At 36.9% G+C, this 25,660-nt stretch overlaps 1 protein-coding gene across 1 annotated transcript; it reads right to left on the bottom strand.

Moving 5' to 3' along the window:
* Window positions 1-1,962: 1,962 nt before the first annotated feature.
* On the bottom strand, window positions 1,963-21,159 carry LOC126893050 (uncharacterized). The gene is made up of 2 exons (XM_050662990.1): window positions 20,877-21,159; window positions 1,963-2,208 (listed from the first exon to the last, which is right to left on the bottom strand). The coding sequence occupies exons 1-2, from the start codon at window positions 21,108-21,110 to the stop codon at window positions 1,963-1,965; spliced, it is 480 nt and encodes a 159-aa protein (XP_050518947.1). The 5' UTR covers window positions 21,111-21,159.
* Window positions 21,160-25,660: the final 4,501 nt, after the last annotated feature.

Genomic DNA, 25,660 nt, shown 5'->3' with positions numbered 1-25,660 from the left:
CATGTCCAAACAAATGAGACTGACCTTTTTCTGGTGAACTGAGAATGTCTTCACACAAGACCCGTTTCCTGCTATCCTTGGCTGCAATCAAAACCTCGTCCTGGCTTCCAGTAATGTTCTCCTCTGAAACTAGCTCGTATAGCTCTCGTTTCCTGCTTCTGTCGTGATGCTGTGTTCTACCTTTTTCGAAACTGCAATCAGCTACCGGGAACTCTTGGCTCAAGGAGGTTCTTTTACTCTCAACCTGGCCTACCTCTCGTTCCACGATAGATACTCCACACTCACGGAACTACACCGGCTTTCTCACTCTCCGTACACTACCGTCTACTACTGGACTTCACTTCTCGACAGCTCAAAACATTCTGATCTCTATTTGTCATTCATTCCCCTACTTTCTAAATATCCCTTCCAGATTCACAAATCAAACTTCCACCACCAACTCTCATTCGCAGTATTCCTCAAAACCCAATTTTTAATCTTTCTAAATATGCTTAATGGATTTCAAAAGAAAATAGTTAATTCCCATTCTAAAATTACTTTCTATTATTTACAAAATTTAATGATCTATTATCTACTTCAACTGAGTCTTATTTAGCATAAGCTAATGATCGAACCTTCCGCGAACAACGATAATGACCTATTATCGATTTCACTTGAGTTTTATTTAGCATAGGCTAATGATCGAACCTTCCGCGAACAACGATAATGGTACGCGCCATTCACTTTGTTTGTTCTAAGCGCATTGTCCCGAGTTTCGTTTAATCACTTCTTAAAATTAAATATAACAATTTGTTGTATACAGGTTGTTCTAAATTTATATGCCCGTGGTTGAGAAAATTGAAAATATTTTATATTAAATTGAATTTTGTCTATAATTATCAAAATTTAATTTTCATATCAAATAGAAATATAACAATATATATATATATATATATATATATATATATATATATATATATATATATATATATATATATATATATATATATATATATAATTAAGAAGACAACATTACAGTGATGAGCGCGCTAATAACCGGCAAAGTAGCGCAAAAGATGGAAAACATATTAAATTGTGAGATAAAAAGAAATAAGACTAGTGGGGTTGTTAAATTTAGCGATAGTAACATATAAATTGATATAATAGAATTCTATTTTGTGTGCTCCCACTACTGTCCAGATTTGGCCTTAATAAATTATGGCAACCCTACCTATTTATCTTTCTTTTTGCAGTAGTTTTTGTTTAATGTTGTTACTTGTGTTTAAAGTTAAATCATTAAAAAGTATAAGTCTGTTAACCAGATAATAATAATATTATATTATGTACTACAAGAGCCATTTTTGATGAATAAAATATTTCGTAAATTGTTCGTTATTTTATCTGTATAGTGTCACAATTGAAATAAATTTTTTTTAATATTTTTAGCAGAATTAATACACTATTTTGTAGAACTTCAAAAACATTTGTAACTGACCAAATAAATTATTATCCTAATTTTAACAGTTTTTGAATTAAACCCGAAAAAGTTTTAGCACAAATTTTAAACATTTTTTCTCAATAGTTTGCTTTTTTGACTTAGGACACTGTTCAAGCGGAGGTGTGATATGCTATTAATACAAAACTGACACTATTCATAGTAACCTTAGTAAATATTGCAGTATTTTAAAAACTTCATAATAACGTCAAAAATAATTACATAAGGTTATATATCGGTGAAATTTAGTCTATAGCAGGTAAGAAAAAGTTATTATTTCTCTGAATTAATCCTGTAATGTGTTGACATCTAGTTTAACGATTCCACTGTGTAAGTTTCGATTTGCTTGTAAGTATTTTTTAATTATTAATAATTGGTTTTAATAAAAATTTGTGTTATCCTGAAAAAGCCAATAACCTTGGTGAAATATAGAGTTTAACAAGAAAATAGAATCGTTTGATTTTTTGACCAAAAAACCTGATATTTCACTACAATTTTCTATATATATATGTATATATACCTTTCATTTTTTTACCAGCCCTAGGGGCAGCCTCATCACAGCTAGCCTCATCCCAGCTTGTATTGGCTGAACTGTTGGACAGCCTACGTTTTGTGGTAAATTTCTCTTGAACAACAACTCGTGGTAACAACTCTCGAGGTTGTTGTGGTTGTGGTAACTGAGGTTGTTGTGGTTGTGGTAATAACTCTGGACACATCTCTTCTTTTCCTGGTAGCTGAAAATAATTTTTGTTTTAATTATCATTATATAATTTTTGTATCAATTAATAGGCTATTGATTATGTATTTTAGAAAGGAACTACAACGTTAACGGGGTTTTATTGTTTCATATAGTCAATGCAATGGACCTCTAAATATGAAAAAACCGAGGAGTGCTACTATAATAGTCCAGGGTTACTAGGACCCTCTTCTCCCGGTAAGGGTGGTTAACCCTTATCCGAGGGGTGGAATGATTAATAGTCGTATCACTGCTTAAGTTGTTTTATTATACTTGCATGAGTATAAGCTGGTAGCAAGCTACGCGACGTCGTCTCGCGGAGTGGAGATGATACTATTTGAATATGAATAATCTTACGTCTAAGAAAGTATAATGACGAATGTGGAATGTGGAATGTGGATTCCCTTACTATGTTTTGATTGTATAAGTATATTTGAAAGTGCCGAGTCAGCGGCGACCCTGAAAGGTGTTTATAGTAAACACCGACCGTGACTGTATGTATAACTACTCCTCACAATCTAGGTCAATAATATTTATGTAACGAAAGATATTTGTTTATGGTAACATTTAAATAATTGAAAGAAATTAACGTAGATAATTAAAGGGTGTTTTAAAAGATATCTAATAAGTACAGATGAATTCTTGTACACCTTTCCCTCCTAAGAATTTCCTGACTACGGGGAAGAAAATTTTGCAAGTAGTGCTACCAACCAATACTGTGTTGTAATCAATACAAAAAAATTTTATTTTATATAAAAACTTTCCTAAAACTACGTAAATACATAAATAAAAATAAAAATGTTCGTTTAACAACATTGTTTCATTACACTTGTCACTCACTGTGTTTTCGGATTGTAAGCATATAATCTATTCTTATGTATTTCCTTGATTTTATTGTTTTCTATTCTGATTTTACAATTAACGTTATTTACTTCTGTTATTGTGAAGGGGCCTACATAAAGACTATCAAACTTACCATTCTCTTCCCTTTTTACCAGGACCAGGTCTCCTATTTTAAAGTGTTGAGGTGTTGCTTTGAGCTTATTCTTTTCTTGCCGCTCTTTTTTGTTTTTTAATAAGAAGGTTCTAGCTCTCTCGTGTGCGCTTTGTAGTTTGTATCGTAACTCATTGTAGTAGGCATCTATATTGTAACATGGTTGAATCTCCTGTGTAAGGTCTTCCGGTAGGTTAACCTTCCTGCCATATAACAGTTCGAACGGTGTGTATCCATGATACGCGAATTATGAATGTTCTTTGGAAAAACACTTTTTTAAAAAACTAAACTTCACAATTAAAACTTTTATTTCGACAAACAAAGATTTTAGATACAACTCAATAATTTAAAATCAGACTTTACTTTAACATTTAAATTAGACTTTTATTTAGAGATTTTAATCAGACTGAAAAATATTGATTTTTACATGGTGTTTTATAATTTTATAATTGCTGATCTTGCTGTCCAATACGTCGCAATTAGGTCCAGAATGTTCAACGCTGCGACGCGGCGTAGCCTCGTGTTGATTCCACGTGGTAGAATATACTGGATGGTAGCGGTCGTTGTACTATAACTACTCCATCCCCTGAAGAAGTTTTGTAAGGGATGAACAAAACTTTTGGATTGGCATCTCTTGGAATTACGTTGCTAGAATTTGTTTTTTGTATCTGTAACATATACAAGGCAAATAATTTTAATAAATATCTATACAGGAGTTAACCAAAATGGCTATGGCTATGGTTCCATAATTTTGGGTTATTTTTCTGGATGTTCTTCTTCCTTCGGAGATTTTATGGAATTTTTCTAAAGGGATGTGGTCTATCCTGAATGGTTTGAATTTCTGTAGTCCTAATTTTTGGGAAGTATTCGCGATTTATCTGGAACGTTTGCTCTTGAATTTAATAACTCTGGATATTTTGAAAAGTTAAATTTATTTTTTTCTTTATCATTTTTTTTTGTTGTCTGTTAGTAATCTAAATCCTTGCTTGTCCCAGGTTGAGGGGAATTATTTCTGGTTTGTTTTTCAGTTTCTTTCATCTTTAATTTCTTTCCTATCGTCTGGCTGATCTTGTGGGGAAGGTTCCGAATTAGTTTTTGATTTAGGTTGATGTTTTATGTTCTTCTTATGTACTGTAGCTTTTGATGTTTTTACAGTAACTTCGTTATTTTTCTTTATAAGTTTTGCAGAATATCGTGGAAGTAATTTATTCCTAGTGACTGTTTTTCGGGTATAAATTTTTGTACTTGGTTTATACGTAATAGGGTCTTGTCTCGATTTGTTTCTATTTTCGATGACTTTATTTTATTTTCTTGTATATGCTGATTTACTTCCTTGTATAATTCCTTTGTTATCTCTCTATGATTTTGAATATAATTATTCAGTATTACTTTCTGTATGTCAACGTCAAAGGGATCTTTTGCGTCGATATGGCCGTTTAATATGTCAATGGGTCGTAACTTCGTTGCGGAATGTATGGAATTATTGTACCCAATTATAGCGTATAGCATTTGTTCTTTTATCGGGAGCTTTGCCTTGGTGTTCCTTAGGATTCGAAGATGTTCGATTAATGTAGAATGAAATCTCTCAATCATCCCGTTGGATTGCGGATTCTCTGGTGTCGTATAGTGGATTGAGATTTTATGGGAGTCTACAAATTCTTGTATTACTCCATTTTTGAATTCCGTACCATTATCGGCTACTATCATTGTTGGGAGTCCATGATGGGTTATAAAAATTAGTAGGGCGTTGAGTACATTGATTGCGTTTCCTCCATTTATTGGATAGGCTTGTCCATACTTCGAAAATGCGTCTATTATGGTTAGAAACTTCTGTCCATCAGCCTGGAATAAATCGTTGTGAACTATTTCCAGTGGTTTAGTGGGAGTTGGTGTAACCATAAATTTTGGTTTAGGAGGAAGTCTGTCATATTTATTTTCTTGACATATATTGCAGAAGTTTATGATATCTTCTATGTCTTTCTTCATATTAGGCCAGTAATATTTTCTTCTTATTTGGCTTTCTGTTTCAGCTATTCCTCTATGGTTCGTTTTACCTTCATGATAGTTTTTTATAATTTCCTTTTGTTGTTCTTCTAGGTTAACATCTTCCAATAAAAGATTACATTTTACTAAGTCATATGCGTTGTTCTTAAAAGTTTTTCTGATAATTTCGCAAATTTCTGCAAAAACTTCTGCTTCTGCTTCAAATAAAATTGCATACTTCTTTTTCGGGTTGAGGTGTTCCTTAAAAATTTTTATGGTATCAGCTTTAAGCTGATTTTTCGATAGCTGGATATGATAACGTCTTTTATTCGGAAAGGTTTGTATAATTGCTGGAGGTCGTGGATTGTAGTTGACGATTTTGACTATAATTTGGTTATTGTAGAAGTTAAGTGGTTTTTCCGAAATAGGTATACCAAGAATTGGGTTTTCTACTGCTGTATGTATTGTTTCATTTCCGTCTTCATCCATGTTTTGATCTTCGTTTTCAACAGTGTCTTCTTGGATGTTTTGATCTTCGTTTTCAACAGTGTCTTCTGGGATGTTTTTTTGGATTAATTCTGTTGCTTTTTCTTCTACAATCTCGTCGATTATTCGATCTGCATCTGGATTATTAGTCGTTGACCATCCATCGTCTTCCATGTCTACTAAGTCGTCAAAGACTTCCTTAATTTGTGAATCGATGTCCTTAGTTTCCTTTGTGTGAATTTCGATTCGAGACAGTGCGTCGGCATTGGTATTAGCTTTTCCTTTTTTGTAAATTACCTCGTAGTCAAATTCTTCTAATTTTAATCTCCAACGTACTAGTTTGGAGTTGGGTTCCTTTAGGGAAAATAGATATTGCAAGGGACGGTGGTCTGAAAGTATTTTAAATTTCCTTCCAAATAGGTAGGGTCGGAAATACTTAGTTGCCCACACCATTGCTAGCATTTCCTTTTCTATTGTTGAGTATTTGGTCTCAGTTTCATTTAGTGTCCTGGAAGCGAAGGCAATTGGTTTATCACTGCCAACTGGTCCTTGGGAAAGTACTGCTCCGATAGCAAAATTGCTGGCATCTGTTGTGAGGTTAAACGGTTTGGAAAAATCTGGATATTGAAATTATTCATTAATAATTTCCTGCATGTTTCAAAGCATTCTACAAATTCGGGTGTATATTCGATCTTTGCGTTCTTTTTCAAGCATCTTGTTAGAGGTTTTGTGATTTTTGCGAAGTCTCGAATAAATTTTCTGTAATATCCCAAGAGTCCAAGGAATCCTCTAATTTCTTTTGCTGTTTTCGGTATTGGATATTTTTCTATTGCTTCAATTTTCGCTGGATTCGGTTTTATTCCTTCTTGTGTGACTACGTGTCCCAGAAAATTAACTTGCTTTTTTAAGAATTCGCATTTGTCAACTTGGATTTTTAGTCGGGCTTCTCTCAATCGTTGGAATACTTTTGTGAGATTTACTATGTGTTCCTGTAGTGATGTTGAGTATACTATTACGTCATCCATATAGACGAGACATATTTCTCCTTGAAGTCCCTTCAATACGTTGTCCATCATACGTTGGAACGTGGACGGAGCGTTCTTAAGTCCAAATGGCATTCTTAAATATTCATAGTGTCCACTTTCCACATTAAATGCTGTTTTGGGAATGTCTTCTTCAGCCATCTCGATTTGATGAAATCCGCTCGCTAAGTCGAGGGTCGTAAAATATTGACATCTTCCCAATTTGTCCAAAATATCGCTAATGTGAGGAATTCTGTATCGGTCGTCAATTGTCTTCTCGTTGATCTTTCTATAATCTACCACTATCCTCCACTTTATTTTACCGGATGAATCTGGTTTCTTTCCCACAATCCAAATGGGCGAGGACCATGGCGATTGGCTTGGTCGAATGATCCCTTGCTCTAACATTGAAGAGATTTGTTTCTTTACTTCTTCTTTGTGCACATACGGATACCGGTATGATTTCGTATATACAGGCTCTTCATCCTTGGTTCTTATGTGGTGTTTAACTTCGTTAGTAAAGCTGACAGGAGTGTCTGGTTGGTGGAATATATCGGAGAATTTTCGGCATAGCTGGCGAACTTGATCCTCTTCTTCTTCGTTAAGATGTTCGGTTTTAATTAAGTCGTCGATATCTTGTCTGTAGTCTGGTCCGGAGGTTGTTTCCATGGAATATATATGGAAATCTTGAATGTCTATTTTCTGGCTTTCGAGTGGTTCCATAAGAGAAAGGTGAATGGGTTCTGACGTGAAGTTGGCAATTTCGGTCCAGGCGAGGTGGTTCTCGGCGTTAGTAAGGGCTTCTCGTACTACGACGCCTTGTACTTTTTGAGTTGGAATAATGATGGTTCCTTTTTCTTCTTTGACTGGAATTTTGACTTGGCTAATTGAATTTGGTTCCAAATGGATGGAATAAAATTGTGTTTTGTTTGTTTCATAATATTTGATAGGGATTGTATAATCTTTTGTAACTAGAAGTGATTTAGGAAAGTTTAATTGGGCTTCGAAGAGTTTTAGATTATCGAGGCCAATAAGACCATCGAAAGTTTTGTGAAACTTGAAGAGATAAAATTTCATTTTGCTGTCAGAATTAAATTCTGAAAATGAAGGAATTTCAGCACAATATTTTTGGGCATAATTTTGAAAAATTGATGTGACGACGAAGGGTTCGTGTTTTATATAATTTGGAAAATATGAAGAAGCTATTTGTGGATTAAGAAATGACTTTGTGGATCCTGTATCGATTAAAAGTCGTAAAGAAGGCTCAGAAATTTCAATGTAAGGTAGCTCCTTCTTGTCGGGAAATGAATGAAGTTCAATTACGTTTCGGCTGCTTCTGGTGGTTCCTCTCGAAAATTTACGTTTTCTTCGTATTCGGTTGGTTGATTTTCGTATGTATCTTGTAGAAAATTGTCGTATTCGGGTTCATAGTAATCATTGTAGTAGGCATTCTCTTCTTGCTCATCTCCGTGGCATTGTATATTGTAAAGTTCTTCTACGGTGAATTTTGGTTGTGCTCGGTAATTTGGTGTAAATTTTTGACGGCCTCCGGTTGTGGTTTCTGATATTCCACTCATAGGTGTTGGTCTAGGCTGCTTTGGCTGTCCGGGTTTGGGTGCCCATACATTTGACTGGTTCTGGGTCCTGAATGCTGGAGGGTTTGAATTTTGTCTAAATTGGTTGAAGTTTTGTTGTCGATGTGGTTGTTGAAACTGATTCTGTGGGTAGAATTGCCTGATTGGTTGCTGCCATTGCGGAGGTGCAAAATTTTGCTGTTGATAAAATGGTTTTTGGACAGGTAAAGGCATTTGCTGTCTCTGAGGTCGGCGTTCTTGATAATTTTCGCTTCTTCCTGATGTTGAAGGTTGACTTATTTGATTTTTTTGAAGATATCTAACATTATTTTCTTCCTGTACGTATTGTATCGCCGTAGCTAAACTTCCTGGTCTCATTGCTCTGATAACAGAGCCCATTGGTTCTCGTAGGCCTGCTAAAAATGTTGTAAGAGCTTGTTGACGGAAAAATTCCTGTTTGCTTCTTTTAATGTCGGCATTTACAGTATGTAATTCTAAGTAATTGTTGATACAGCTTAAAAGTCCCATTATTTTTTCGTAAAAATGCATGATAGATTCTGTTGCTCCTTGTCTTAAATTTACTAAGTCTCTTGTAAGCGAATTTTCGTCTCTTTGGTCTCCAAAATTTTGAATTAATGCATTTTTTATTTCGTCAAAAGTTTCGCATCCATATACAGATATAACTTCTTTGGCTCTACCTGTTAATTTACTTATAATACCATGAAGCAAAAATTTATTTTGGATATTAGCTGCATTTAGTCTATCATAATAATGGTTTAGAAGTATTGTAGAAACTTTAATAAATTCATGTAATTCATTTGGGTTTCCGTCGAAATTTGGAAGAATGCATAAATTTTTCACGTCAAATTGTGGAACTGCCATATTTAAAAAAAATTTCAATATATATAGTCAATAGTCAAATACGTATAGTAATTTCAAATATATCAATCTTAAACTGCTTATTATTTATCTATTAATCTCTAGTGTTTATTAATATATAGTATTTATTAAGCTATTCAAATTTTTCTTTAAATAAATTTCTAAATCTGGCTCTAAAGTCAATCTAAGGACTTAGAGGAGATATTTCTAAATTATTTTAATCTTTCTATTAATTTATTCAAATCTTTGTTTTTATCTTCTTAATCTAGCTCTGATTCAATCTAAGGACTCAGGGGAGTCTGATTTATTAATATCTCTTTCAAAAATTAATCTTCTTAATTCTAAGTAATAATAAAAATCGCTTACAGGATAAAGACGATGCCGATGTGCATTCCTTTGCTCCTGAAGGCTCCTAACTTCTATTTCTAACTGCTAATTCCCTCGGGTGAACTCTGCAACGGTTTCCCTGGGGCTGGTTCTTGGAACAGTGGACAAACACTTAAAAGTGACGAGGATCTGTAAAGACTCTTCCACTTCCGTACTGACTCTGCGCCAATTATGAATGTTCTTTGGAAAAACACTTTTTTAAAAAACTGAACTTCACAATTAAAACTTTTATTTCGACAAACAAAGATTTTAGTTACAACTCAATAATTTAAAATCAGACTTTACTTTAACATTTAAATTAGACTTTTATTTAGAGATTTTAATCAGACTGAAAAATATTGATTTTTACATGGTGTTTTATAATTTTATAATTGCTGATCTTGCTGTCCAATACGTCGCAATTAGGTCCAGAATGTTCAACGCTGCGACGCTGCGTAGCCTCGTGTTGATTCCACGTGGTAGAATATACTGGATGGTAGCGGTCGTTGTACTATAACTCGCGTTAGGGGTTGTATTGTAGCAGTATGTGAACATTCTGCAACACACATCCCAATTTTCTCTGTCTTCGTCTATGAATGCTCTTACATACTCGTTCAACGTTCTGTGTAGTTTTTCGCAACTTCCAATGGACTGTGGGTGGTATGCCGTTGAAAAGTTGTGCTCTATTTTTAATAGCTTTGTTAATTCCTGCATTACTTCGTTCTTATACTCTGTGCCTTGGTCTGTTCTTATTTGCTTCATGAGTCCGTATGTTGGTATGAAATGATCAAAGATTCCTTGTGCTATTGTCTCTGCTTCTTTATTGCACACTGGTATGCTGACCGCGTATTTTGTCAGTTCACACAACATTGTGATACAGTATCTATTACCTTCATTACTTCTAGTGAATGGACCTATTGTATCTATGTATACTATGTCCCATGGTTTGGAAGATGTGTCCGATATCACGAACTCTTCGACATGTGTTCTTTTCGGTTTGTTAATTTGACATTTGTGGCATTGTTTAACGTATTTTCTTACGTCTTTTTCCAAATTTTTCCATCGGAATCTTGCCTTTAGCTTCTTTATTAGTCTATTATTCCCTACGTGTCCTCCGAACATCGGGTGATTATGGTATTCTTCTATTAATCTGTGTTTTTCTTTGTCATCTTTTATTGTTTCTGGTACTTCACATATGTATATTTCTATATTCTTCAATTTTTTATTTCCTTCTTTAATAAATTCATCAATTGTGCACAATTTAAAAATAATATCATTTACGTATATCTTTACTTTACGTACTGCATTCTCTACCGCCAGCTTATCAAGCTGTGCCAACGCTTGGTTTAAATCGAAATGATCCAATCCTGTGGCTATGCTTTTGCTGCATTTTATTTTGTTTTTGGCCCTAATGCTCAGTCTTGGTGAGATTAGTTCTGCTCCAAAGGACAAAATTGGTAGTCTATGCGCCTCTAAATTATTTAGTACCTTCCTTACTGTCTGTTTGGTGGCTTCTGGCTGTAGTGCGAGTTCACTTTCAGCCTTTGTTTGTCTTGCTTCTTTCTCCTTTTCTCTTGCTTGAGCTCTTGTTATAGCTAGTATATGGGTGTTGTCTATGTATAGGTTCTTTAGTTGATGCAATGTTATTCTTGAAAGGCTGTCTGCGTAGTTACTTTTCCCTGTTATATATTCTATCTCGAAGTCATATTCTTCTAGGTCTAATCTGATCCTCGTGAGTTTTGAGGTTGGTTCTTTCATTGCAAATAGGTGTGTCAAAGGTTTATGGTCTGTTTTTACTTTGAATATTGGTGCTCCATATAGATAACATTTAAAATAATTAATTCCCCAATGGATCGCTAATAATTCCTTAACGATTATAGGTTTATTGCCTTCTCCTTTACTAAAACTTCTTGATGCATATGCTATAGGTAGGTCTATTCCGTTGTAATCTTGACTTAGGATTGCTGAACAACTCTCATTGGATGCGTCTGTTGTTAGGATAAACTGTTTGTTGAAATCAGGATATTTTAAGATTGGTGGTTCCGTCAGAGATGATTTAAGCTTTTTGAATGCTTTTTCACACTCCTCAGACCAAAAAAATTCTACTCCTTTCCTCGATAATCTGTTGAGTGGTCTGCATATTTCCGCAAAATTTTTAATAAAACGTCTGTAATAGTTGCAAAATGCTACAAATCTCTTTGTTTCTTCCGCTGTCTTAGGTGTCGGGTATTGTTCAATTGCTGCATACTTCGCTTTGTCGGGTGATACTCCCTCTTGAGAAAGATCATGTCCTAAATATGTTACTTCCCTTCTAAAAAATTGACATTTTCCTGGGTTAAGTTTCAAATTGAATTTTCGACATGTCTCAAATGTCTTTTTCAGGTTGTCTAGGTGATGTTTTTCAGATATTCCTATCACTACTATGTCATCCATGTAAAGAAATGCTTTGTCTGGTGTTAATCCTGAAAATGCTATTGACATCATTCTTGAAAAGCTATTCGGGCTTACATTTAATCCAAAAGGTAATCTGGTAAATTGAAATGCTCCGTTTTCCGTGCTAAACGATGTGTATTTTCTCGATGACTTTTCTAATTGTATTTGATGAAAACCTGACATTAAGTCTATAACTGAAAACCATTTTGCTCTTCCTAGTTGATCTAATATCGAATCTATTCTTGGTAATGGGAATTTGTCTGTAACTATCTTCTTGTTCAATTGTCTAAAATCTATGCATAATCTCCATGCTTTTCCTCCATCTATAGCTTTTTTCGGTACCAGTACTACTGGGCTGTTGTACTCGGATGTAGATGGTTCTATGATTCCTTGGTCTCTTAGTTTTTGTACTTGTCGATTTAATTCCTCTGTTTGCGCATGAGGTGTCCTATAATTCTTGATATATACCGGAGTTTGGTCTTTAACTCTTAGTTTCTGTTCGTAGAAATTGTTACAGGTTAACATATCATGCCTTAGGGCGAATATGTCTGAATATTCTTCGCATAACGATACTAAGTTATCTCGTATGTATTCTGGTATGTCTAATTTGAGTGATTCTCGTAATTCTTTTTTTCTATCCTTGCTGTCGTTGACTAGTCTATATATGTTGAATAGTTTAATGTGCAACGTCCTGATTGTGATTGCCTCTACATTTACTGTTTCGTATGTTGTGTTCAAAATTTTGATGTATGGATTATTACTTGAAATAATTGCTCTTGCTATGAATATTCCTGGTTGTATTTCTTGTTGCTCCACTATCCTGTCGTTCTTTAGCGTTTGAAAAATTTTGACTATTCTGTAAATTTCACATCGGGGTGGTATTATTATGGTGTCATTATCTATATTATCCAGAATTTTCGTACTAATGTAACAATCGTTGTCCTCTTTAATGTGCATTTTAAGGTTTGCGTAGTCCAGTATACATTGAAAGTTAGAAATAAAGTCTCTCCCAATGATTCCGTCTGTTGGAATTGGAAAGTTAGGTTCTACCAATTGAAAGATGTGTTCGAATCAAGTTCCTTTTACTTCTAGTGTTGTCTCAACTTCTCCCATTGTTTGCAACTCTCCTTTAGTGACTCCTTTTATTTTCGCCTTTGTGTTTGGTTTCACCTGTTCCTTCATAAAATCTTGTGAACATTTTAGTATTGAAATATCAGCTCCTGTGTCTATGATAAAGGTGCTTGTGTTTTCAAGGATTCCTGTTTTCATTCGTACAAAGTTCGTTAGGTTTAGGTCGAAGTTGTAAATGTTATATTTTATTTCTGACTGTGTACTTCCAACTTCTTGTTTATTCAAAACCCCAACTGCTGGTTTTCTTGTTCTTCTTGACTGTCCTCTATCTCTAGTAACCTTACGTTCCTGTTACATCCTCCTCTCCAGTTTCCTCTGTATGTTTGATTGTTAAATTGTCTGTATCCTCTGTTCTTGCTTCTCCGTTGCTTCTCCTTCGTTCCGTTGTCCGAAGTTATTTCTTCTTCCTCTGTCATATTTGTTATGGTATCCTCTTCTGTATTGCTGCTGTCCTCTCCTATTCTTGTAGTTTGTCCTATAATTTAAGACTCTTCCTTGTGCATTTTCTTCAGTCGTATCGATCGATAAAAATTTAGATACTACTTCCTGCGGTGATGTAAAGTTACCTGCTTCCAGTATTAGCTTAGCTTTCTCTGCATTAACGTTTCGTTTCATTGTTGTTACTACTGTTTCCGTCGTATATTTCTTCGCTAACTCCAGTGGCATTCATTCCGCTATGTATGCTACTTTTAATTGTTCTGCTAACTCTTCCACTTCAGATGCGTACACTGCTGCATCTCTATGCCCTTTTTTTTTTTTTTTTTTTTTTTCTCCTGGAAGCCGTCTGTTGTGAACCGGTTGTACTGCAGCCACTTGGCTTATTGTACATCTTCCATTCGTTTATGAAACCCATTCCAGAATTCTGGAACCCTGTACCAGCTTGTACAGGTCTAGTGGGTGGGTTCCATATAAATTTGGAGTCATTTCGATGTCTCCGAAAAGTGTTTGCCGCCTCCGATCCAATGCCTCACAGTCATGCAAAATATGGTTGACTGTTTCAGGTTCTCTGTTACAAAGTCTGCAGCTCAAGTCTCCATGAAACAGCCCCATTGTATGCAGGTGACCCTTAACTGGCGCATGTCCAGTGAGGAAACCTGTTATGACTCTGAGCTGATTCCTGCTTGTTTTCAGCAGTAACTCAGCTCTACTAGCACATGTCCGTCCGATATACATCTTGCCATGTGTGTGACCGGGTACACTCTCCCAGTGTGAGTTGTGTTGGCTTCGAATCCAGGCTTTTTTTCGTTCACGGACGGTGCTTTTTGGCACTCCCACGGCCGGCTCTGGACCCAGGTATTTTGTAGCTGATGCTCTCTTGGCAAGTGCATCAGCTCTTTCATTGCCGTATATGCCCCGATGACCTGGAACCCATACCAGTATAACACTGTTATGTTGTGCCAGTCTATCAAGTTCTTGTCGACATTCCCACACCAGCCTAGAGTTCACCTTAGGGCTTATAAGAGCCCCAATGGCTGCTTGGCTATCTGTGCATATGTTAACCCGCTGCAGTTCGAATGCCCTCAGGTTGTTTTCTCTTGCACACTGCAAGATTGCAAAAATCTCTGCCTGAAATACGGAGGTACATTCTCCCAGTGGAATAGAAATGTTGAAATTTCCACCACTACAGAATATTCCTGCGCCCGAACCGTCTGCAGCTTTAGACCCGTCCGTATACCAGGTGCAACCCCGCAGTCTGGGTCGAGAGTTTCCTCTGTCCCATTCGTCTCGTGGGCAAATGTCCACTTGAAAAGGTACTTCAGGCATATATCTTGATGTCATATGGTCAGAAATCATCATCCATTCGGCATCATTAGTTTCATTCGTTATTTTACTATGTCCTGATTTAACTGGTACGTTGCTCAGGTTTTCTCGCAGTCTATAATAGCCCATTCTCGCCTCACCTCTTATTGTTATATGTAAAGGAGGGAGATCCAGTAGTGCCTCCATAGCTGCCGTAGGTGTGCCCCTCATAGCCCCCGTGATCCCGAGACAAGCAAGTCTTTGCACCTTGCTTAATTTGATGATGGCACTTTTTTGCTGCACTTTTGGCCACCATACCACTGATGCATATGTAATTGTGGGTTTTACCACCGTGTTATAAGTCCAATATACCATGTCTGGTCTCAAACCCCACATTTTTCCATGAGTACGTCTGGCTACCATTAACGTAGATACCGCCCTCTTCGTTATTCTTTCTATCTGCTGATTCCAAGTAAGTCTTGAGTCTAATATTATCCCGAGATACTTTACTTCACTCACCAGATTTAAATGTACACCATTTAGACTTACAGGACCCAATTCCTCTGAATTCCTTCTTTTAGTAAATTTCATGATTTTGGACTTTAGAGGACTGATGTTAAGCCCTACATTTGAAGTCCATTCTGTAACTACGGTCAGAGCCTGTTGCATTCGATCTCTGACTGTACCATTAAATTTTCCGTGGGCTAAGATGACTAGGTCATCCGCATAGCCCAGGACGTGATGCCTATCGTTGTCGAGTCTAGCGATCAGGCCATCCATGACCAGATTCCACAATAGAGGAGATAAGACTCCCCCCTGTGGGCAGCCTCTGGCTACCTGAGCTGACACTGTATCCCCTAGCAACGTAGCATATATCACACGGCTTCTCAGCATGCAGTCTATCCATCTACAGCTTGTTTCGTCTATTCCTTTTAGACGGATCGCCCTTGTGATCGCTTCGTAGGAGGTGTTGTCAAATGCTCCCTCAATATCGAGAAATGCACCCAACATCACCTCTTGGTTTTCTAGAACGTACTCCACTCTCTGTACAAGATGGTGCAGTGCCGTTTCTGTGGAGACTCCCGCTCGATATGCATATTGTCCCTGATGTATCGGACTTTCAACCAATACACCGTCCCTGATATGCCTATCGAGCAGTTTTTCTAAGGTCTTTAGTACGAATGACATCAGACTTAATGGCCGCAGAGATTTGGCCCTTTCCTGTCCGATTTTGCCAGGTTTGGGTATAAAAGCCACCCTTATCAGCCTCCATGATTTTGGTATGTACCCCAGCCCTAAACTAGCCTGCAGTATCTTACACAATTTTTTGAAAAGAAGGTCGTTTCCCTTCTGTAGAAGTATTGGATAAATTCCGTCCGGACCCGGTGATTTATATGGCTCGAATGAGTTTATTGCCCATTTGATTTTGTCCTGGTTTATAACTTCTTTTGCCACATGCCAGTTTTCCCTAGAACCATAATTCATGATATCCAGTCCGGTTTGCCATGTGTCTAGTGGTATCAGTTTTGTCTCAGACTCAGGAAAGTGCACCCTGAAAAGCTCTTTCAGGGTGTCTTCACCATTCTGAGTGTATTCACCTGACTCTTTTTGGAGAGAGGGAATACTTATCTGAGGGTCCTTTGAGAGAACTTTATGGAGCCTTGCCATTTCTGAAGTCCCTTCTATCTCTTCACAATGCCTTCTCCACGATTCTCTTTTTGCCCTTCTCAGTTCCTTATTGTAGTCAGTCAGAGCTTTGCGATAATCGCCCCACTCGCCTGACCTTTTGGCGAAATTAAATTTTCGTCTAACCTCTGTCCTTTGATTTGCAAGATTATGATTCCACCAGGGAACTTTCCTGTTGGAATTCCTCACTATCTCCGGACAGTTGTCTTCGAACGCTGACGTGACAATCTCTTGAAATTGTTCGGCAGCCATGTCTAGGTCCAATGTATGCCTTATCTTCCCGTTAATCCTGCCTAAGCTATATTCTATGTCTGCTTGATATGCTTCCCAGTTTGTTTTACGAGGATTACGATAAGTTTCCTTGATAAGCTCATTGCCTGTCATTTCAAAACAAATGTGTCGATGGTCTGAAAAGGACACCTCATCTGAGACATGCCAGTTTTTCACAGTTCTAGCCACGTTAGTCGTGGCAACTGTTATGTCAATCACCTCCTTCCGTCGTGAAGTCACGAAGGTTGGTTTGTTTCCTACGTTTAATATGTCTAAATTATGTTGCATTATAAACTGTAGTACTGACTCACCTCTTGCATTGGTGTTTGTACTGCCCCAAGTCAGATGGTGCGCATTCGCATCACAGCCAATGATCAATTGCAATCCATTTTTCCTGCAATCTCTCACTAGCTGCTCCAATTCCCTTGATGGTGGTTGTTCGGGATCATCATATGGGAGGTATGCTGATCCGAAAACTATCTGCTTCACCCCTCCTCCATCCATGATCTTCATCTTTACCGTGGTTAAATCCCTGGAACAGTGATTTAACAACGGCAGTGTTTTGATGTTTCGTTTGACTATTATGCAAGTTCTCGGGACATCGGCAGATCGGCTATATATAAGCTCTCCACCAATACCCGATAGACCTCTTATTTTTCCCTTGTAAACCCAGGGTTCTTGTATCAAGGCTACATCAAACCTTCTCATGGCGACAGTAAGTTCTGCCGAAGCTGACTTACTGTGCTGGAGATTCGCTTGCAGGATTCTGATTGGAGCCATCAATGCCTCTGATGGTTTTGAAGGATATCTTTTCAAGTCTGTAATACGCCTTGAAATTAGCAGCCTTCAATGTTTTATAGGAGAGCTCGTCGATCGTGTATACGAGGATTTGCATGTCCTCTCCGACCTTCCGATTTTTCAACAACCAGTCTTCCGTCTTAAGGTCTTCATTTTGCCTCTCTAAACGGGTTCTGACTGTTGATTCTTCAGCCTCTTTCTCGGGGATGCGGGCGAGGACCATAGGGCGTTTGGGCATGTGGCTGGGATCGACCACATTTAAGTTGACTCCTTCCCACAGGCCCTCCATAGTCCTTACCACCTCAGTAGTCCATTTTTTGGTATGTTCGTTAGCACAGTTTACCCACAGAGTACCTGCGCTAAACGATGTTTTATGGAACTGTAGCAGTTGATTTTGACTTCCAACAGGAGCTTCATCCACTGCTAGCTTTAGTTTGTTGATGATCAGGTCTGCGTGAGCCTGATCTAGTTGAGTATCCGGATGGTGTCTGTGTGCCACCGCTATCCTGAATACTTTTGTGACATTGCTGTATGACCTAGTCTGCTCATGAGAGCTCCTTGGTCTCTTAGCAACCCTTTGTTGCGGGGGGGTAGGGCGATGTTGGGGGGAGGCGATCCATCGCTACACCCCCTCCCCGTTTAATTCCCCGTTAAATCCCCGTTAAATTATCTGTATCCTCTGTTCGAATAATTTCGTTGATTGTCCGTTGCTTCTCCTTCGTTCCGTTGTCCGAAGTTATTTCTTCTTCCTCTGTCATATTTGTTATGGTATCCTCTTCTGTATTGCTGCTGTCCTCTCCTATTCTCGTAGTTTGTCCTATAATTTAAGACTCTTCCTTGTGCATTTTCTTCAGTCGTATCGATCGATAAAAATTTAGATACTACTTCCTGCGGTGATGTAAAGTTACCTGCTTCCAGTATTAGCTTAGCTTTCTCTGCATTAACGTTTCGTTTCATTGTTGTTACTACTGTTTCCGTCGTATATTTCTTCGCTAACTCCAGTGGCATTCATTCCGCTATGTATGCTACTTTTAATTGTTCTGCTAACTCTTCCACTTCAGATGCGTACACTGCTGCATCTCTATGCCCTTGCCTTTTCTTGGCTAATTTGGCTATTAAATTCTTCGGATTATCACCTCTTAGTTCTTTCTTCAGTGCTTCAGCTATCCGTGGAATCGTATCTTCCGTGGTTATTAGGTTCCTAGCCTTATTGGTAAGTCGTGTTTTTATTAGCGTTACAGCTGTGTCTTCATGACCTTCTGCCAATTTTCCAAGTAGTTCTAATGCGTCCAAAAATGGTTGTAATTTCCCTGCGCTTCCATCGAACTCGTTGGGCAATATCTTGCTTGCGATATTCAAAAATTCATTGATTGTCAGAGCCATGTTTAATATTGTTATATCTTGTTTTATGTCACCTTTTTCCTCTTCTATTTCGTCGTTAATTATTTCTTCTTCTACTTCCTCGTCGCTTTGTTCCTCTTCAACTTCCTTGTCGATTGGTTGATGTATTGAATTTGGAACCACTGTTCTTACATTTACTGCTTGAAATGAGCGTATAACTTTGTCTCTGATTTTTCCAAAATATTTGTTGCACGCTTCCCTCTGTTTGTCCGAAAGTGCTTCCCAGTTTTTCTTAGTTAAGTGCGTGAACTTGTTATAAGATTTAATTAGCTGTGTCGTTACTTCTTCCTGTATGTCCTTAGATTTCGGTACTTTTTTCTTTAAGACCCTTCTGCTTTGTCTTCCTACTTCTTGCGCAATTTCCTCAACTATTTTGACAAAATATTCCCAAGTAACTTTGTTGCTACTCATTTATACATAATTTTTCTATCCTCAGTTCCTGCACTTCTTAGCGAAAATATAAATTCGATAGTCTTACGGTGTATATAGATATGTAGTATATAGATATATAGTAAAAAAAAATAACGAGATAAAATAATACGTCAATATATGGTAAAAATATGTAAAAAAAATTGCAATAATAATAAATAAAAGTTCAATAATAAATAACGTTATATTAACCCTTGTAAATAAGTAGTTAGAATAATAATGTAAATGTATTATGCATATAGCGTATATTTGTTATATAATTATATCGTATATTTATATTTATAGTGTATATTTACGATAGCAAATATTAAAATCATAAAAAAAATTGCAAAAATGTACCCTCGTAATGAATAATATAAATAATATATACCTCAAATAATAATGGTAATATGCCATGTGAATAACTTTAATATTTGTGATAAAAAAATTCCAATAATACCCATAAAGATAATTAAAAATAAATAGATAAAAATACTAGAAATATACCTTACATTACTGCTATACTATTCATTTGTTATGAAATATCGTGGAAATACCATAAGAACAAAATATCGACTCACCACTTTTAAACGTTTGTGTTCGTATCACCAAAAGTTCTCGATGCACGTTCCATGGTATTGTCCATTGTCCCACGATGTTCCATCTCCATACCAAGTTTCATTTTCCATACCATTGTCCATTTAGCTCCATGTCAGGCCTGCTGTCTCCATCCTTTCTACATACCACACTGTATTCTAGGGTGGTCGAGGTACCAGAACATTGACGTTTTTCTCCATTTCTCGTTTACCAGCCCTGTGACGTCTTTCCAGACTTTCTTCCCTGGTCTTGGATCGCCATATAATGGTCCAGGGTTACTAGGACCCTCTTCTCCCGGTAAGGGTGGTTAACCCTTATCCGAGGGGTGGAATGATTAATAGTCGTATCACTGCTTAAGTTGTTTTATTATACTTGCATGAGTATAAGCTGGTAGCGAGCTACGCGACGTCGTCTCGCGGAGTGGAGATGATACTATTTGAATATGAATAATCTTACGTCTAAGAAAGTATAATGACGAATGTGGAATGTGGAATGTGGATTCCCTTACTATGTTTTGATTGTATAAGTATATTTGAAAGTGCCGAGTCAGCGACGACCCTGAAAGGTGTTTATAGTAAACACCGACCGTGACTGTATGTATAACTACTCCTCACAATCTAGGTCAATAATATTTATGTAACGAAAGATATTTGTTTATGGTAACATTTAAATAATTGAAAGAAATTAACGTAGATAATTAAAGGGTGTTTTAAAAGATATCTAATAAGTACAGATGAATTCTTGTACACTACCATTTAAAGGGGTGCGTTTTTGAGAAAGGAGTGAATTAGTCCCTAGGCACAGGGCGAATTAGGGTGAGTTCTATGAACTTTTAGCACTCTAATTTTGAACATAATCAATAGTCTATAATAACATATCATACCATAAAAAACCTTACCTTTGTGTAACAATGTTCTTCGAATCCTACATCCTCCAATTCACTTAAGTGAGCAGTGGTGGTGCTGGTTGATGCTCGCTGTACCAGCAATTCCTCTGGAGGTTCGTTGACATCCTCACTGTCTAGAGGATCAGTACGCGAACTTTCCATGCCATACACCGCAGCATCTCCAATAATAGAAATAATTTTTATTTCGAGATCCCCTTTTAATGGCGGGCCTCCTCCAGTTTGCATGATACTGCTTTTTATGGCATTTTCCTTTTTTTGACTTTGTTTTTTAAGTCAGTCCATACCTATCAACAAAAAATAAATATATGAAATAGGTATATTGTCTTGTGATGTTTAACCCCTTCGCTACCAAGCTTAAAGACGAGTTGCACAGTATTATCAACGAATATACATCCCATAGAAGAAGCTTTTATATGAAACAGATGGTTACGTTTATAAACAGGTTTGTTGACAAGGGATGATGCGGCCGGAGTGTGGGAGGTGGTAGTCCGTAGTCGCTGTCAGGTATGCACCGTTATAGCACCTACTCAGTTGGGACGCAAAATCCTATGCTAAAACGTTACAGGGATGTACCCTTCTACTCACTATTAATTCTTTGGTATTATACCAGATTTAGCGAAAAATACAACTTTTTTAAAAAACTGTTTTGCATGGTCCGTTTTAATTATTGTTGATGCCTTGGAGAGCATTTTTTATTATTTAAAAAAGTATTAATTTACCATAGGCTCCGCACTAAGGGCAACCAAAACAAAAATTATAAATAAATAAAAATATGCCAGATTCTCGAGATAATCAATTTTGTATCCACATATGGATACACTGGTATGTGGGAGAGCTACTCTTATATATCCACCTGTGAATACATGGTAGCGAAGGGGTTAAAATTAAAAAAATGAACAGAAGAAGGTCTATGCATTATAAAGCCTCTACAGCATTTATGCTCAAATCAAAGTATGTACTTACTCTTTGCCATTTTTGGCTAGTTTTCTTTGGCCCACTTATAGCATTAAGTTGGGTTGTTAGGACCTCCCACATCCCTTTACGAGTGTCTTTGCCCTGATGGCCTAGAAGTTTGCCCTTGGCAAAATCTGGGTGGTCTTCCATAAAGTCGATCATTATTTCTTTCTGCTCTGCTGACATCTTTGTGCCAGCATCGTGATCAATTAAAATAAAATCCATATTTGAATTTGATAGATAGGATTCTACTAAAAATTCGCAAACCACGTGTAAAAACACCGAACACGTGTGTAGAAACGCCGAAATGACCGAAAACGTAAACAAAACGAACAAAACTGACAAAATTCAACAAAAGTTACGTTTGCGCAGTCAATAAACAAAAGGGCCAACCCAAATTCTGAGCAGTGTCAGCATGATAAGGTTAATATCCCCAGTTGTAACTAATATCGAAATGAATAAGAATCGCTATACTCTGCGGCTGTCATGGCGGTGTCGAAATGAAATTGCGACTGTCGAAATGAATTAGAATCACGGCCCTGGTTGATATCAGGAAAGATGTTCCCTGAAACGGATGGTTCATTACTGGCCATTCAGGATCAGGTTATACCAAGAAGAAATTACCTGAAATATATCGTCAAAGATCCTCATGTTCAAAACGACAGATGCCGATATGGATGTCAAGCCCAAGAAACCTTCCAACATCTTACAGGAAGCTGCCAGGCATTTGCTGTAACTGAATACAAGGAACGGCATGACGCAGTGGTAGAAATCCTTCATCAAGAGATAGCTATCAAGCTGGGACTTCTCCAAACAGACCATCTCCCGTATTATCAATACGTGCCTGAGAGTATGCTTGAGGATGGCAACTACAAGCTATACTGGGACCGCACTGTTCTCACAGACCAAGCAGTGGCACATAATATACCAGATCTCGTACTAGTTAATAAATTAACAAGACAAACAACACTAATTGATGTGGCGATACCTAACAACAATAATCTATGAAGTAAATTTACTGAAAAGATCGCCAAGTACATAGACCTGGAAATTCAAATACGAAGACAATGGAGAATGCAAAGTACCCAGATGATATCTATTATTATGTCTACTACTGGAGTCATTCCGAAGACCCTCCTCGAAAGCATAAAAAAGCTAGGTCTCAATGAAAATCTTTATAAGACCATGCAGAAAGCTGTACTACTCGCGACGGCCAGAAGTGTACGAAATTTTTTGGGAGATACACCTGCATACCAAGTCACCTAGGGCTCGATAACTCGGAGAGAGTCCCACCAGAGCTCAATCCTTTTGATACCATGGTATCTGGGATGAGTCAATTTTCCCCTTAGAGGGAGTGTGAGCCATATGGCTAAATCTGGATACTTTATTTCCTTTTTGACATTTATTTATTTTACTTAGCGTATGACACCTGACACATTTACATTTACATATATTTTGTATAAGACAATACATAGGTTCACAAACGTACATCTAACTTATTTAGATAGTCTATCGACTCTGGAGTCGCCATCAGGAAATCCTCTGACCTGCCATGATATGATCTTGTGGGACACTGTTCTGTGATGTGATAGATGGTTTGTGGTTGTCCACAGTCACAGAGTGGGGATGGTTGTTTACCCCATTTGTGCATCATTTAACCACATCTGTCGTGTTGGGCTCTGATTCGGTTCAGCATAGACCATGTGTTGCGTGGTAAGTCAAAGCCTGGTGGTTTTTATGGGATGCAGGGTAAGTTGCTATTTTGTTGTTCCATCCATTCTCGAGTCCATGTTGTCGTTAAATTGAACTCATTGTCCACAGCAACCTTTGCTGTTTTTATTGGTGGTGGTCGTCTAGAGTGTAGACGGTTACCGTTGGCGGCATCTATATCTTGATGGATTGGCAGGTTCTCGTTATCTACTATCTTTCTGTACTCACTAGTGAGTGCGTGTATGCGTCGTAGTTTGGGTGGTGGAATGTGGCTCAGTACTGGGAGCCATTGCGTATGGGTGGATTTGATAACACCAGCAATCATTCTCATTGTATTATGTATTCAATTGAGCATCTACTTTGTGTATATTGAAGCCATATTGAAAAGCAGTATTCCGCAGTTGAGAAGACAAGGCCCAGGGCAGATGATCGCAAGGTGGAAGCCGATGCTCCCCATGTTGTGCCGCACAGCTTCTGGATGATGTTTCTGGATTTAAGTTTTTCCGCTGTTTTTGTCAGATGTTCCTTAAATGATAGGGTTCTGTCAAGAGTCACCCCAAGGTACTTTGGTGTTTTATTGTAGGCGAGTTCCTTTTTGACAAATACAATCTGTATAGGATTAGTCACAGTTTAGAAAACAAAATTAGTAAATATAAATGTAAAACTAAAATTACGCTAAACCTAAGATTACAAGACAAACACAAATATAAAATGTAAAATTACTAGAATGTACTTAAAATAATGTCAACTACTAAAATATTCATCAACAGAATAAAACGTATTCTGCAATAAAAATATTTTAAAGTTAATTTAAATATTTTCATATTTAAACTAAAAGGGAAGTTCCCTAGGTTGGCTGTATACCATATAGTTAAAAAACTCTAACAAGAAGTAAAACCACTTCTATGTAAATTGGTATATTTATTAAAACTTAAAAATCCCAATGGATTGAATAAAATATGTCCAATTCAGAACGTTTTCAGACCTATCGGTCCATCATCAGTGAATGTGCATACTTGCTAAATAGCCCCAGAACCAAACAATGGTTGAATTTAAAATTCGATTTACATTATTTAAAAATAATATTCAACAGGCTAAACGCCGATGTTACAGGATATTGCCTATGGGAACATGGTGAAACCCTACCAAAACCTCAATCAACCATCTTAGGCCAACTTTGACTATAAATATCACTTTATAGTCAAAGTTGGCCTAAGATGGTTGATTGAGGTTTTGGTAGGGTTTCACCATGTTCCCATAGGCAATATCCTGTAACATCGGCGTTTAGCCTGTTGAATATTATTTTTAAATAATGTAAATCGAATTTTAAATTCAACCATTGTTTGGTTCTGGGGCTATTTAGCAAGTATGCACATTCACTGATGATGGACCGATAGGTCTGAAAACGTTCTGAATTGGACATATTTTATTCAATCCATTGGGATTTTTAAGTTTTAATAAATATACCAATTTACATAGAAGTGGTTTTACTTCTTGTTAGAGTTTTTTTATTTTCATATTCTTACATTTTTCTATTGACTCGGGTAACTTATTATACAGGGTGTAACAAAAATAGAGGTCATAAATTATACCACATATTCTGGGACCACAAATAGTTCGAATGAACCTAACTTTCCTTAGTACAAATATGCACACAAAAGAAGTTACAGCCCTTTGAAGTTACAAAATGAAAATCGATTTTTTTCAATACATCGAAAACCATTAGAGATTTTTTTGTTGAAAATGGACATGTGGCATTCTTATGGAAAGAACATGTTAAAGAAAAATTATAATGAAATTTGTGCACCCCATAAAAATTTTATGGGGGTTTTGTTCCCTTAAACCTCCCCAAACTTTTGTGTCCGTTCCAAATAAATTATTATTGTGGTGCCATTAGATAAATTCAATATTTTTTAAACTTTTTTGCCTCTTAGTATTTTTTCGATAAGGCAGTTTCTATCGAGTTGCGGCTTCTTTTTTAATATGTTTACATAAAATTTTTATGAGGGTTTTGTTCCTTTAAACCCCCCAAATGTTTGTGTACGTTCCAATTAAACTATTACTGCGGTACCATTAGTTAAACACAGTGTTTTTAAAACTTTTTGCCTCTT

The sequence above is a fragment of the Diabrotica virgifera genome, chromosome 10 (genome assembly GCF_917563875.1).
Source record: "Diabrotica virgifera virgifera chromosome 10, PGI_DIABVI_V3a".
NCBI classification, from domain to species: domain Eukaryota; kingdom Metazoa; phylum Arthropoda; class Insecta; order Coleoptera; family Chrysomelidae; genus Diabrotica; species Diabrotica virgifera.
This window is presented reverse-complemented; position numbering and strand designations above follow the sequence as displayed.

Excerpts from the sequence above, each read along its gene's own strand:
- LOC126893050 (XM_050662990.1), bottom strand. The coding sequence starts at position 21,110 with ATGCAAACTGGAGGAGGCCCGCCATTAAAAGGGGATCTCGAAATAAAA. Across the intron at positions 2,209-20,876 it reads AAGAACATTGTTACACAAAG|CTACCAGGAAAAGAAGAGAT; the intron begins GTAAGGTTTTTT and ends AATTATTTTCAG.